This window comes from Lemur catta, chromosome 19, assembly GCF_020740605.2.
Source record: "Lemur catta isolate mLemCat1 chromosome 19, mLemCat1.pri, whole genome shotgun sequence".
In the NCBI taxonomy this organism is placed as follows: domain Eukaryota; kingdom Metazoa; phylum Chordata; class Mammalia; order Primates; family Lemuridae; genus Lemur; species Lemur catta.
In genome coordinates this window covers 1,840,804-1,856,518 of record NC_059146.1, presented here as the reverse complement: position 1 = coordinate 1,856,518, position 15,715 = coordinate 1,840,804, and the positions used below count along the sequence as shown (strand labels likewise).

The 15,715-nt window shown below is 42.0% G+C and overlaps 1 protein-coding gene across 1 annotated transcript in view; it reads left to right on the top strand.

The window, feature by feature from the left end:
- Positions 1-832: 832 nt before the first annotated feature.
- Positions 833-15,715, top strand: part of KCTD8 (potassium channel tetramerization domain containing 8) — a 139,186-nt gene continuing 124,303 nt past the window's right edge. Inside the window, exon 1 of the mRNA XM_045532943.1 lies at positions 833-1,892. Coding sequence (XP_045388899.1) covers positions 914-1,892 — 979 coding nt within the window. The 5' untranslated portion in view covers positions 833-913. The remainder of the gene's footprint in view (positions 1,893-15,715) is intronic.

Here is a 15,715-nt window from a genome sequence, read left to right as displayed (position 1 = left end):
CTTTATTAGTTTTTTGTGAACGGAAGTCAGATTTTAGAGTTTTACAAATTCTTCCGCTGGATGTAGTGCATGCAGTTAATACGCAGTCATGAAATTGGACTGGAACAGAGGGACTGGCATTGCGCCTTTCAGTTCAAAAAGTATAAAGCCCCCACGAGAGCATTCCCCAGCCCGGTCGTCGTTTTGCAATCACTGCCCGCGCCGACGCTTGCGGTCATTTCAGATCAGGAGCCTGTCCTCTCTGTCATAATCAAAGCCTGTTCCCCTGCCCGCCTGCTGCCCACCGCCCACCTCGGCGAGAGTGTGAAAAACTAGCTTTGCTGGGCAGACAGGAAAGGGAGGTCGCACACGCTGGCAGGGCGGGCGACAGGCCCGGGGAGGAGCGAGACGAGCGCAGGGGAGGCGCCGTCCTTCCCCGCCGGCTTTCGGGTCGCCCCCCGGCCCCGCCCCGGCCCCGCCCCCTAGCGGCGGGCCCCGCAGGCAGCGCGGCGCCTGTCTCTTTAAGTGACAGCTGTGGCTCGGGTCCCAGGCCGGGCTTGACGTCAGTGCCGCCTCCCGGGCAGCCAGGAGTAGTTAGCGCCGCCGTCCGCGCTGCGGCTCGCGGGGCGCTCGCAGGCTGCGGGCGGCGAGTTTGCTTCGCTCCGGCCCCGCGCCGCGCGCCAGTCGCCCGCACTGCCCGCCGTCGCCCGGAGGAGCGGCCGCCCCGCTCCGCGCTCCGCCGCCGCGGCCGCTCCTCCGATGGAGCTCGGGCGCCGCCGCCGCCGCCCCGAGCCCTGAGCCGGCCGCCGGGCCGGGGGACGCGCCGCCCGCCGAGGGGGCCGGGCGCCCGGGGGCCGCCAGGGGTGCGGGGCGCGCGCTCCGGGAACTGAGAAGTGCGGCTCTCTCGGGTCACTCGGTCGCCGGCGGGCAGACGATGGCACTGAAGGACACGGGCAGCGGCGGCGGCACTATCCTGCCCATCAGCGAGATGGTCTCCTCGTCCGGCGCGCCCGGCGCGTCCGCGGTCGCCGCCCCGGGGCCCTGCGCCCCGTCGCCCTTCCCCGAGGTGGTGGAGCTGAACGTGGGCGGCCAGGTCTATGTGACCAAGCACTCGACGCTGCTCAGCGTCCCGGACAGCACGCTGGCCAGCATGTTCTCGCCCTCCAGCCCCCGGGGCGGCGCCCGGCGCCGGGGCGAGCTGCCCAGGGACAGCCGCGCGCGCTTCTTCATCGACCGGGACGGCTTCCTCTTCAGGTACGTGCTGGACTACCTGCGCGACAAGCAGCTCGCGCTGCCCGAGCACTTCCCCGAGAAGGAGCGGCTGCTGCGCGAGGCCGAGTACTTCCAGCTCGCCGACTTGGTCAAGCTGCTGGCGCCCAAGGTCACCAAGCAGAACTCGCTCAACGACGAGGGCTGCCAGAGCGACCTGGAGGACAACGTCTCGCAGGGCAGCAGCGACGCCCTCCTGCTGCGCGGGGCGGCGGCGGCCGCGCCCTCGGGCCCGGGCGCGCACGGCGGCGGCGGTGGCGGTGGCGGTGGCGGTGGCGGTGGCGCGCCGGACAGGCGCTCGGGCTTCCTCACGCTGGGCTACCGCGGCTCCTACACCACGGTGCGCGACAACCAGGCGGACGCCAAGTTCCGGCGCGTGGCGCGCATCATGGTGTGCGGGCGCATCGCCTTGGCCAAGGAGGTCTTCGGGGACACGCTCAACGAGAGCCGCGACCCGGACCGGCAGCCCGAGAAGTACACGTCCCGCTTCTACCTCAAGTTCACCTACTTGGAGCAGGCGTTCGACCGCCTGTCCGAGGCCGGCTTCCACATGGTGGCGTGCAACTCCTCCGGCACGGCCGCGCTCGTCACCCAGTACCGCGACGACAGGGTCTGGAGCAGCTACACCGAGTACATCTTCTTCCGTAAGTCCGCACGCCCGCGTGTCCCGTCGCGCCCTGTCCCCGCGGCGACCCCGGCGGGGGGGTCCCAGGCGGGAGGTTAACTCATAGTACGAGCGGCTGTCCCCGCGCTGCCTCGACGCGGGAGTCGGGGTTGACGGGTGCCACCCCGTTCCCACGCGACACGCTTCGTGAACTTGATCGGTCTCGCCGCCCCGCCCCGTCCGCTCCTGCGGGTTCGAGGCGTCCCCCGTTGCGGAGGACCCGGGAGGAGACTGGAGCCCCGGCTGTGCATGGGTCCTCCCGCATCTGTCCGCGGGACCCCTGGTGGGAGACCCATGTGGCTCCGAGTGGTGTCCTTACGGAGGACAGGGTGGCACTGGGCGTCCCCGCGCTGCCAGCGTCCCCTGCTGTCGGTGCGGGGGCGGCGGGAGAAGGGACCGCGGCGCCCCGGGGCCCCTGGGTGCGAGGGCGGCTGGCGGGAAAGACGCCCCCGCCGCCGCCAGGAGTCCGGATTTTCCCGCGCGGACCCCGGCAGTCGGTTTGGGACGGGGGAGGGGAAGGGACTGGAATTTGGTGTCTGAGTGCCGCGCTGGGACAGGAAAGGGCGCGCGGTGCCCGTGCGATTGCGTCTCCTGTCCGCGCACCTCGAGTCGGAAGGGGGCGAGTGCCCTCTCCCACGGTGCCTAAATGCAGCGACTTTCCGGACTGAGAGAACGAGGGAGAGGATGTGGGAAAGCACGTGGGGCGACGCTTTTCGTAGGCGCTTCCGGAGGGGCCAGGACCGCGGTCGGACCCGCGGGGCGCGGGGAGGGGCGGGGTGTGGCGGGGTGTGGCGGGAACAGCTCTCGGTGACGTTTATAGACCAAGGACGGCAACGGCTAGGGAGCGATTTGGACAAATGAGAAGCCAGCAGGGATGGCCGCGGGGACATTATCTTGCAAACGTTGGTGTCCTTTGGCCGCAGAGGCTTTAAACCTTGCCTGCAGCCTCAGAGAGTAGCACTGAAAGCCTGTGATGGAAATAGCTGTAACTGTATTTATATATTCACCAACTACACTATTTGGGACCTGAACAATTTCCTACACTCTATTTTGACTGGAGAAGGGGAGGGGACCTCTACGTGCACAGGTGCGAGCTTGCTGGACGATGGCTCAGTCTTTGTATGTTCTGACAACTTTGGAGGTAGGGTGGCAAAACCCAGCTCATCGGTTCTTAGAGTTAGATTGTCTTTTTAAACAGTGCTTGATTTCTTGAGAAAACCATTTCAACAGAAAAGCAAATGAAGTGTCCACTGAAGTGGTAGATATGAACCTATTGTCTTAATTATTTAGGAGTATTACCTGATACACAGTAAAACCACTGCTGGTCAGAAAAGCCACCCGAGGGAAGATAAGATTTTATTGCTTATATAAAATTGGCATATCTTCAATATACATTAAGTACTTTAAGTATTTTAGCCTCATTCTTTACATTTTATCCCCTATTCTCGTGACCTTTATCGATAACTTTTTAGATTTTAAACACTGAAGTCATTCAACATATATTTCCAAGCATTTCAGAAAATGAGTTAAAGTGAACTTTTGCCTTTCTTGTGTTTAGTAATTTTTGTTAAAGATGTTGTAAGCAAGAGTGTTCTGCTAAGTTAAGTTTCTAAAATTTTGGAAATCTTTCAGAATTTTGGTTTTTCTTTTTCCCCTAGAAAGTTGTAGGCTTGAAAGTGGTCATTACTTTCATTATAAAGAGATAATACAGGTTATATCTAAATTAGGAAAAAAATCCCTTATTATATTTAAGTTGGAAACTTAGCCAGTTTAATAAGATAATTTGAGAGATATTTGAAATTCAGGACCTGTTTCACTTCTGGACTTAGAAGTGGTGTTAAATATTCATATTATGCATAACCACTTGCAGAGTACTCTCATTACTGATGACCTCTGAAATTCATTCATAAAAGTCTCAGAAAATCTCAGGAAGCAACTCACAACTTTCTTCATTGATTATCCTAACTTTGGGGGAAAATACACTATTCCAGATTAAATGTTGTTCTTTTGAAGTGATAATCTAGTCATTGATCAACCAAATCAGTGACTAGTTGTCATTTAAATTTTGGATGTAAAATTTATCTAGAATGCTAGTATACATATATTTATTTTATTATTTTGTACAACTTACTGATATTTTCACCAGTTATTTTGAATGTGATTCCTTTTAATATTTGGTGAATGAAAATACACTGTAAATTTTTTGTTTTTCCATCCTATTCAGTTCAGTAAAGGACAGAATATAATTATCTTATTTGGCAAGTCTCTATTTAAAAAGATTATCCATATTATTCACAAAAGTAAAATTATTGGATGACCTTTTTTCTCTACTTATGTGCTAGATGTGAAAACTTAATATCTTTTATTTTCCTTTTTGACACAATTCTTTCAACAAATATTTATTTGTTGTATAACATATTTATTTAGAGTACAATATATATGAGTGATATTACATTTTAAAATTCATGTTACATGTGAACTTAGTAGCCTGAAGCAGCAATAGAATTGTAGTGTATGCACTTGAGCAATTTTAACGTCGCCACCACTCCTGAGTTTCTGCTATAGAGGGGAAGAAAGTGGCAGATGGTTCGGTAATCTCAGACACTGCTATTTTCCAGATGTGTGATCTTGGCTAAATTATTTACTTGGTCTGTGTCTTAGTTTCCTCACCTGTATAACAGGGGTTATCATAGTACCAATTTCATAGGATTGGAGAGTACATGTACAGTGTTTAGACCAGTGTCTGACTCATAATAAAAACTTAACAAATGTTAGCTGTTACTGTTAAAAGTAATATGTTACAGACTTTATTATTCTTGTCAAAATTAAGTTTTAATTTTGTTTTGTAGTAAATATAGTTAATTTAATTGCAAAGGTAATTAGGAAGTTATTTTGCAGTTAAATTATACCATACTATACTTCGAGAAGTTTGAAACAAGCAACTAAATAATTAATTTCTTTCCTGGAACTTGAATTTTTCAGGTCAAGTCACCTAAGCTGGCTAATCATACTTAAGCTGGTTTTTCTGAATTGACTCCAGCAGAACTCCTTTTTGATTCAGGGCCAAGAAGTGTTTTAGCACTATGACTGGAAACTTTGGCAATATTTTCTGATAAATACCAAGCTATATTCGTATCTCCTTAAGTGCTTATATCCACGTCATTGAGTTCTTATGCTCAAGGTTGTGTACAAACTATTAAACATTTAATATCAGGGTCATTTGGCTACATGGACACATATCTATTCTCAGTCTTAACTCTATTTATCAAGTTTTTTTTTTGTACACTGCAATATATACTAGTACTGTTAAATTCCATATTACTTTTCTAATACTGCAGATGGATTGTCCTTTCTTGTGGAAAACAGAGTGATTTATTGTGCTTTCTGTGTGGGGGGGATGTTTGGTAAGTATAGTTGTGGATGCCTTTAGCAACATATAGGAGACAAAAGGGATTTTATGTTGCCAGTGTATTGCTTAGAGAATAGATAGTTCTATGATTGGAATGTGATACATAGATCACCTGTGGTTAAAACTAGTATTCCAGATTTCTTTTATTTCTTATAATCAGAGAGTTTACAGAAAAGATAGTGCTGATTTATTGCTTTTCTCTTTTTATACTGCTTCTGCTTTTGAACTCCATATATGATTAAGTAGTTTGTGTGTGAAAGTACACCTTTTTCTGGGTTATATTTGATATTCTTTAAGTTTGACATATCCTTTTTTGCTGTTTGATGCAAGAGAGTGCCAGATATAGGAATTAATGCTATTACTGAACTGGGCTGTGAAATCAAATTTGTCTTAGTGGATTTTATATCTACTCTTTCAAATTCATTCTGACTCATTTCACTGTGTTGGGTTGAAGAAAGCTAGTTGAGTTGAAACATTCAAATAGCTACTCAGACTCAATCCTGTGTTAGCATGCTTGCTGTGTTACGAGCTTTGTAAGACAAATCTTTAAAAAGTCATTCTGTTTAGGTGCAAAGCTTTAAAATTGTCTCTTTTTTAGTCTAAACATACTTTTTTGATCACCAAACACTATTTTATGGAAATTAATTTTGTTAGTCGTATTTTTAAAGTTGATTCCTTTCCTCCTGATTTGCTAGTTATTTTTACAATTAAAATGTAAATTTTACAATTAACACATGGTTGAATGTCTTTTGAATTAGCAGGAATAAGCAAAAGGAACGGATAACTCTTTAAAGGACCAAGATTTTGATTTCATGCAGCTAGTTCCGATGATAAGGTAGACAAAATGACAAAAACTTTGGAGTGCAGAAAGTTTGGGGGCTATGCAGTGGCACTGGCTTCTGTTTAAAGACACTGAACTTTTATGTCTGGCATAGTCTTGCCTTTAAACTAGTCTTTTTTATAGTGCTTTGGCTTTAACTTTCCATGCCACCCTTTTACAACTTTGTGTGGGTCAATCTGTATGAAGATAAAGAAGCTGAAAAAATGAATGGCTATAAGCCTTATTTGGCCAGATTCTTTCCCTTTTGTAGCTTGGGATGTTAGAAGTCACAATTTTTGTACGAGAAAGAGAGAGAATGAGTATGCTTGAGTTAAAAAGAAAAAAATCCTTGTTGGAAAAAAGAGAAATAAGATGTATGAGGTTAGTCCACAATTTCAAATTATTATCTATTCTATCGTGGTAAGTTATTAGCTAGCATTAGTTAAAATTGTGAAAATGATTGCCTACTTGTCATTTAAAAGTTGCTCTTTTTATATTTAATAATTTTATTTATACTTAATGTATATTTCCAAATTGCTAAGAGAGTTAGTTTCAAATGTTCTCACCACAAAACAATAATAAATGTAGCAATTTTTTCACTATGAAAGTTATATATGTAATTTTGGGGGCATTTGTAAAAGAAAAGTAAAATTTAAAAAATAACCACTGGTAACTGTCTACATTTAATTAAAGATATAATTTTTAAAGCCTTTTTTGAATTAACTTTGGGGTATTTGAATGATCTGTTAGCACTTAGCAGCCAGAAGTCTGCAAGACATACTGGTGGCTTCTCTAATTGAGTACATTCTTTTAGTAGTGAGAGGCTCAACACCAGAGATTTTGCAAGGACTTACCTAAAGTGTAGACTGACTTTATTTACAGGATTCCAAAGTCATTCCGATAAATAAGTTAAATACTTTATATGTTGTAAGTGTAATGAGTAACCTCTAGCTGCTGGCTTGAATATAGGTGCCTTGTGTCTGTCATCTGTATACTTCTCATCATTAGTTTATATTAATTGTACCCATTTTTAATTAGTTTCTGATTACCATACAGATTTAGTTGTAGTTTGCATTTTCAAAAATGCAAATGTATGAAGTATTCTATGCTGAATTTGTATCATATATAAGTTTATTCCCAGGCCCATTGACTTTTTAGGGTTTCCCTGTTGTTATTAATATTAGCCATGTAATGCTGAGAGAACGTTTGCTGTAGAATCCTTCACACTTCTCTATGGTTGGCCAGTACACTAGGATGGGGATATTGCATATTCGAGGATATGTCATCTGTGTTCATGTTGATCTTCCACACTAGCTTTCTTTTTCCTTGAGAATTGTGTTGTCAGCTCCCCAGTGCAGAGGCTAAGGCCATATTAAGAACTTAATAAATGTTTATTTTCTGTATGAAAGTACAAATTAAAGGATGAACTAGAGATGTAGAAGTTTCCGTTGGGTGGTTATGGAATTTGAGATTTAGTTTAAAATGCACTTATTGAGCAACTACTGGGCTGCAGCAAAATGTACAGAGAGACATACGAGCAAGATATACAAATATCAATAAGAGACCTTGTGTTTAAGGTGATCACAGTAAACTTTATGTAATTGTGAATTATGTTATAGAGGGGCTATTTCGTATGTTAGCAAAAGGCAGGAGTAATTACATGAGAAGTTGTTACATAAGATCCTATACAGAAGATTAAAATAATGTTATAAATCAAGTTGTCAGATTTGTAAACACACACACAGAGACACACATTTCTTTTTGTATTTAAATTGTTGGTGGAATAGAACTTGTAAAGGATCAAAAATTAGCTGATTTCATTTCTTTAGTGTGCTAAAGATGTTGGGCAAATGCTCCATGCCCCAGCTTACCTGCACTCACTATGTTGTGTACTTGCCTTTAAAAAAATCTTAGAATGTAGAGTCTAGACATGTCCGGGCCTTACTGTGGTATAATTAAATTCAAGAAATACCTGGTTATACTGATAGGTATTTGCAAAGGTGAGGATCCAGTTAACTCTATATTGCAGTCTTGACTCCGTATTCAAAACACATCTTAATATGTGCTTGAGGTATTAATGTTTTGTGATCAATATCACAGTATCAGTTTTACTTATATTTATTAAATGTGTGTCAAGGTAGTTAATGAAAATAAACCAATTTTTCTGGCAATAACAGCACACAGCTTTATGATTTCTAACAGGGTGCTTATTAGTTGGGTGCTTTTTCAACATTAAACTTAGTTAAATGTTCAGCAGTTAACTTATGATGTTATTTCTACCATATTGTAACCATTCTCCTATTAAAACCTACTTACATAGGGAGAAAAGGAAGTTAAATACAACAAAAGAATGTAATGAAGAAATATACAGTGTTGACTTTATGTCATCAGAATAGTGAGTGATTTAATCATTCAGTTGTGTTTTACTTTATTTCAGAAGTTACAATAACAAAGACCTTGAACGTAGGATTCATAATATATTGCTCTTTCTCATCATTTTGCATAATTCAATATGCTAATTGCTGGTACGAGTAGAATAGGGAGAGCAGTATTGTGATTAGGAAGAGACAATGCCAGAATCTCTTGGCCCCCACTCTTAAGAAGCAAATCCTTGTACCCAGTGAATGGTTTAATACTTTCTAGTCAGATTCCTCGCAAAATTCTGGCTCTGGCTCTAGCTTTGAGATCTTGGGAAAATAAATTACTCTCCCTTCTGATGGGAAAGTGAGGGAAACAATACTACTCACTTTAAAGGCTTTTTTATAAGGATTAAATTAAGTAATCCATACAAAACACTTAGAATAGTATCAGGCACAAATTAAAAGCTCAATAAGTGTTAGCTATTGCAATTTATTAATTTAAGGGCCTCAAAATACACAGCCAATCTTGTTTTTCTATTTTGTTAATTCTTTGTACCAGATTTCTTCTCTTTTTCTTTTTGAGGAAATTGAAAGCAAAGCCTGTTCAAAGCTGCTCTGAAAGGACCCTGTTATCATTAGTAATTTTTACTTTTCTAAATTATTAACCTGCTAAGTATAAAATACATTGTAATATATTATTAAACTAAGTTTATTCTAGTTAATTTTTCATTGCTTAGGGAGGATAAATGCACTCTTCCTGGTCTAGTGCTGGTCACTGGTCAATTTTGACACAAAAAGAATACTAGTATTCAATGAAAATTGTCTTATACTATGGGGTATATTTAGGCAAAATACCTCTTAATCATATTCTTTATTTATATTTCTGATGAGGGCTTTTAGCTTTGATTTTCAGCAGTTTTATGCAAGAGAACAAATTGTTGCAGAGCCAGGTGGGTTCCAACATTGCTCAGAGTTTGGGCATTTGGCCAAAATTTCAGGCTAGATTTTGGATTCTAATACATATATTCATAATTTTAGGAAAACTGTGTTAGCTGTCAACTCAATCAGCTCCTATTTAAACTGCTCTGACAAATTTTTGATATAAGTTTTCTAGTTGCTAAAAGTCCAGGTATTTGAAGAAAGCAGAGATCTGAGGCAGAGGGTGGCAGCCCTCAGAAGAAATTTTCCAGTATTCTGACCTCTTTTCTTCTGGTTGGTGAGTCTGCATCTAGCGTGTCTCTTTGCAGGTGGAGGATTAAGGATTCAGGTGTATAACTGCAAAATGACTTCTTCTTTTGATAAGGAAAGTTGCTACATTGGCAGCTTTATAATGAGTGGTAGGAGGAAGCAGGCATGGTGGTTACAAATTATTGGTGTAATCTATATGGTGGTTTTTAGTATGAATCCTTCTAATGTTGATCCAAATTTATTTATGTTTACTTTTTATTTATTTATTTTTTGAGACACGGTCCTACTCTGTTGCTCAGACTGGAGTGTAGTGTCACAGTCATGGCTCACTGCAACCTGCAGCTCCAGGGCTCATGCGATCCTCCTGGCTCAGCCTCCCAAGTAGCCTACAGGTGTGCACCAACACAACTGGCTAATGTTAATGTTATTTTTTGTAGAGACAGGGTCTCACTATGTTGCCCAGGCTGATCTTGAACTCCTGGCCTCAAGTTATCCTCCTGCCTTGGCCTCCCAAAGTGTTGAGATTACAGGCATAAGCCATCATGCCTGGCCTTGATCCTAATTTAGAATGAAAAAGAAAGACATTTGGAGTCACTGGGCTTAACTTTTATCAGTAGGTGGATTTGTTTTATTTTGTGCTACTTTAATTTTCTGTACTTCAGTTCTTCATGTAGAAAACGGTAGAAGTTGATCTTCTTTTTCATCTTATCTCCACGGAATGTCATAAGTAGTATGTGGCAGGTAATCTGTGCTGAATAAAAATTGAGTATTTCTTCTTGTTTTAGTGTATCAGACTGTCATTTCTTAAAAAGAACATGTCAAGTATGTTGCTATTAATAAAATAACTTTTTAATGCACCATCTCATTTAATAATTTTGTGAAATAATTCTGAAATATATAAACTACCAGACCAAGGGAACTCCAGTTTAGATTAATTTTAAGCTACTGACTCATTACTCTTATTTAGTTAATTTGTATTTATTCATACATTCATTAACTGATCTAATACACTAAGCAGTCTGTCAGATGCTGAAGATGTGGTAGTTAGCAATAGTGAACACATTTCATGACTTGCATGACTAGGGCTGTGAGGTATAGATTTGCAGGTTGTGTGCACTGCTTGACTTCAGATTGCACATGGTAGGCGAATGGCCCGAGTGTTAATATATGTACAGTATGCACATTGTGAGGCTCTGTGTGATGGGCAGGCTCGTGGCCAAAGACTGACTATATCTCCTACTAACTGACCACGAGAGTCTGGGCATGTGTTGGGTGAGCACTGATGTGACTCTGTAGCCACTACTGGCAATTACAAACATTGTCCTCCTAACTGTGGTTGAATAATGACCAAGTTATGTTAAGAATGAGGCACCTTTTTTGACATTGACCTTTTGCTAAAAAATCACCTTTTTAGAGAAAAATACAATCTCTTAAAAATTGTAATCTTTTTGGCCTCTGTATTATACCAGGCTTTCTGAGAAATTTTACTATTTTCAGAAATGCAAAATCTATTCAAGAGTCCAGATTTTGCCATATTTCTTATAGATGCTGCCTATTCCCCATGAATAAATTCTGAAGGCAAATTCAAATGAAGACTTCTCCTGGTTACCTTTGACAGGTGTTCCATAGTTAAGATTAAATTAGAATTTGAAATGGTTTTGAAATATTCCTTTTCATTTCAGTCAAGTGGACTGTGACAAGCTAATTTAGCACGCTTCATAGACAGTGGTTTAAAGATATATAATCATGTGTAGCAGAAGATAGGGACCCTGTTAACGATGGTTAATGTTGCTGGTAAATGGAACCAAGAATAAATATGGCAGGAAATCCAGCATTAAAGTTGCTGTAGCATAGTGTAATCATTTGCTTTTCTTCTGCTGGACTGATGTGTTTCTAAAGCATGCAAGATCCATTATGATACTTCAGTTTTTACTTTCTGCATTGGCATGTTTAGATTGTGGAATAAACTTAGTTCTTTCAAGATGTCCATTTTATAGCTGTCACAATCAAGCCATATTTATCATAATTATCAGTATCATTTGGTATCTAGCATTCATACTATGAAGCTCAGTAATGTCCAATATTTGGTTAATTTAAAAAAGGGAAAAAAAGATTTATCCCACAGTTTCAGTACCAAAAAGGTTGGGGACCGCTGGTTTAAACCACCCAGTTCGTGGTGCTTTATAATTACAACTCTACCAAACTACTACGGTAGTTTCAAACTCCTTATCTTGTGAAAAATCTGGGAAAAGCTTGAGAAGGCAATGGTTTTCAAATTCCCTGTATTTTTCAGAGGTCTTAGTTATAGACAATAGGCTCCACTCTAGCTACTCTAGCTAACTTAAGCTGGAAAGAATTTGTTAAGTACAATAGATTGGTCATAGGTTGGTTGGGAGAGCTGAGCTTCCAGGAATAATTCCCAACCATATCCTAGAATAAGGCTGCCGAGGGACATGCTGCTTTGCAGGGATCCGGGCACTCGGAGTCAGGAAGCTGCCATGCCACTGCGGGATCCAGCCACCCCGCCTGTGCCATGATCTGTGCCAGTCAGCATGAGATCATCACCTCACTTCCTGATCCTCTTGTGCCTCAGTTCACAAGGGTGTCTGGTTGTGGAACCTGAATCACATGTGGAACCAGCCCACAAGAGAGTCTAGGAAATGTAGCTTTAAAAATAAAACAGTAGCAACAAATCCTCATAACACATAATTATCATTTGTTTAAACCATTTAATCTACACCACTCATCCTCCATAGGTAACTATTCTAATGTATAATATTTAATGGGAATCCTTACTCCAGTTCTTGGACAATGAGGATTCTGTTTTGCGTTGTTTATATATTTAATTTACATGTGTTATCTCCCTCATTAATCACTTTCTTTTTAAGATCAATTCGTTTTCATGTGCCCATCTAAGCCAATTGATTGTTTCTAAGGGCTTCATGTTACTTCCTGGTGTGTATCTTACGGAACTAACCTCTCCCCCACCGGATCTGTATTCAGTTTGCCTTCAACCTGATCATGGCCAAGTCCACTGTGGACCTATGTGAGAATTATTTAAAATATACATCTAGGAGGGGAATTGCTGGAGCACTGGGTAGGCGTATATGTCATTTGAATTAAGTACTGTCAGATTGCTCTGCAAATGGGTGCACCATTCTGCACTCCTGGCAGCAGTGCACGAGGGTGCTGTTGTCCCCACCTCCCTGCTAATGCTTTGCAAAATTCAGTTTTCTAATTCTTGCAAAAGGAGGAGAAATGTGATATTTCATTGTTGTTTTAAATTTCATTTTTCTAATGATGGAAAATGTAATTTTTAAAAGCTCTCCAGCATTGGAAAGGTTTTCAGCGAGCTGGTCAATGTAAGGTTTAAGACCGGAGTCCATGGGAGGAGCGGCACAGTTGAAAGTTAAAGCCCCCCCCCCCCCCCCCCCCGCCCGGTTTCAGCACCAAATGTAAGGTTTTTTGGAGTGGCCGGTGCCAGAGAAAGAAAGACGAGCAGAGTTGAAAGGGATAAATAAAGAGGCTTTATTGGAGCGCTCCTGGGTGGGGGTAACGAGTCCCAAGAGAGGGACCCAGGCGAGCTTCATGGGACCCACGGAGTGGGACCTGAGAAGCCGCCCTGCCCACAAGTCTGAGTGGGCTTATATACGTTTTTAGGGCTGGGGAGTGGGAGTTTTTCCGGAGGGAAGGCTTCCGCGGGAAGAGTGAGGAATTTCTTTGTTTCAGCTTTAGGGAGGGTATTGAGGAATAGGAGGAGCTTCTTCTTTTTTCATTAGGGAAGGGAGAGGTGCCTGCCACCAGACTTACAGTCAAGAGGATGCATTAGTCTATCTCTTTGGCCGCCTTCTTCCCCTGTGAAAATTCCAGCCACAGCCATGGCATCAGCAATACGCGCTCCTGCATAGCATGATGAGACTGCCTTTCATGCAAGTGCGTATGCACTAACCTTCCCCTAAAAGGGAAGCCCCAAGTCTCATCCTCCATCTCTGGGCCATGTACAGTACGTTATATGAGGTCTGGATGTGATTCCCTGTGAAATCGTCACCTGTGATTAATGTATATATTACTTGTCCCCAATGCATTCAATAAACAATATCAAATAGGAGCAGAATGACTTCAGTGAAAGCTTTTCTTTCTAGAATGGGAAAATGGTAAACTCGCAGCAGCCATAAGTCTATAGCAAAGCCTCCTGTGCAAACATAGTGAAAGACTCCTTTTTCAGTGGCAATAGAATAAGGTTCTTGCTAAACTTATGTGTCAGCACCTGCTTCTGCCGTTGAGTCAAATTCCCTTGCCTGTTGTCTGTCCTTCCTAGTCCCTTTGTTTGCTTGCTGGGAGATTCTTTCCTGTTAATTGTCCCCCCTGTCCACTTCTGGAGGCACACTGGGCAGGACACTCTCCCTGCTTCTGCACTATACATAGCTTACTTTCCAGCTTGTAGGTTCAGGGGCTTTTGAGTTGCTTTAAGGATTAAGTAGCCTAGGCAGTTCATATGGTCAGTCTTGCAGTTTCTCTGATAAAAAATTCCTTCAAAGTCAATGTGCACTTCTGGTTAGTTTCATGAGTGCATTCAGGGCAACCAAAATCTTGTTTAATGTAATTTTTTAGGCTTGAAGACTCTTCATTTTATGGCGTCTGTGAATCACTCATTTCCCCTCTCTTAAATTAATGGTTTCAGAGGAAGGTGCCAGCTTTGTCAGCAGGGCAGTGGCCTTTGTGTGAAAGAGCACCAGTCATACCTTCTGCTAAGGCTGCAGTTTTATAGTCACCACTTAGATTTCTGTTGTTGTCATTGCTTTTTTTTAAAAAAAAATTTATATTATGAAAATCTTAAATGTAATGAAAAAAAAAAGACAGGCTCATTCAAAGAAAACAAATCTCCCACATATTCATCTCCCAGCTTCAATACAAATCAAAACATTACTTTGTCTCTGTTTTTTGATTTTTTGCTGAAGAATTTTGCAAACCCAAAATATATGTTATTTCACCCCTGTACTTTAATATCTTAAAAAGTGGGTATCTTGTTGTATAATCACTATTCCATTGTCAACTTATATGATTATAAACTATGTTTCAGATATTGACAAGGCAAACAATTTCTTGGCAATATCTGATGTATAAGCATAATCGTATTTCCAAGATTGTCTCAAAGTATTTTTATAGTTTTTTCTTTTTTTAAAGTCAGGACTATAGATTTTATTTTTATGTCTCTTTTCTCTTGATGTAGGATGGTCCCTCCTCTCTGTCTCTCACTCTCTCTATCTCTTTACATGTAGCACCATCAATTTGTTTACGGAAATAAGATCTTACAAACCTGATTAATGTTCCATGTTCTGGATATGCCTGCTTGCTTTCTTACGGTATCATTAAATTGTTCCTTTGTCCATATATTCTGTAAATGGACATTAACTCAATCTTGACTAGATTCAAGTTTTTTTTTTTTTTTTTTTTTGGCAAGACTGTTCATAGGTATTCTGTGTACTCCATTTTGCATACAGCGTCAGGTTGCCCCATTATTACTGATAATCTGTTGATGTGACTGGTGCCAGTCTTTTATAAGTTCCTACCAGGTGTTTATATTATAGTCTTATCATTGAATACAATTGCCTGATTCAAACATGAAATTAGGGGCTGTAACATTCTGACTTTCTAATGTTATTATGTTTTCCACATTTATTATTAAATAACTGGAATTTTGTAATGCAGAATTTTCTCTGAAAAATTACTTATACTGTTCATGGAGAAAAGGTGGGGAAAATGCATAATTCTTTCTTACTTATTGCCATTTTTTTCACAGTGGGAGGCTAGCTTATGACATACAGAAGCCCATCTCAGTGGAATCTGGAAATGTGGTTTTTAGCCATCTAGCCTCTTCATGCTAGTATACAGCAGACCCATCCGCCATATCCTGCACACCCTGTGCCTCATTTGAATCTGGGAAGAACATCTGAGAGACTATAATTTTTATTAGAATACTGTATTCATATTCATCCACGTCTCTGCAAAGACATCTTGACATTACT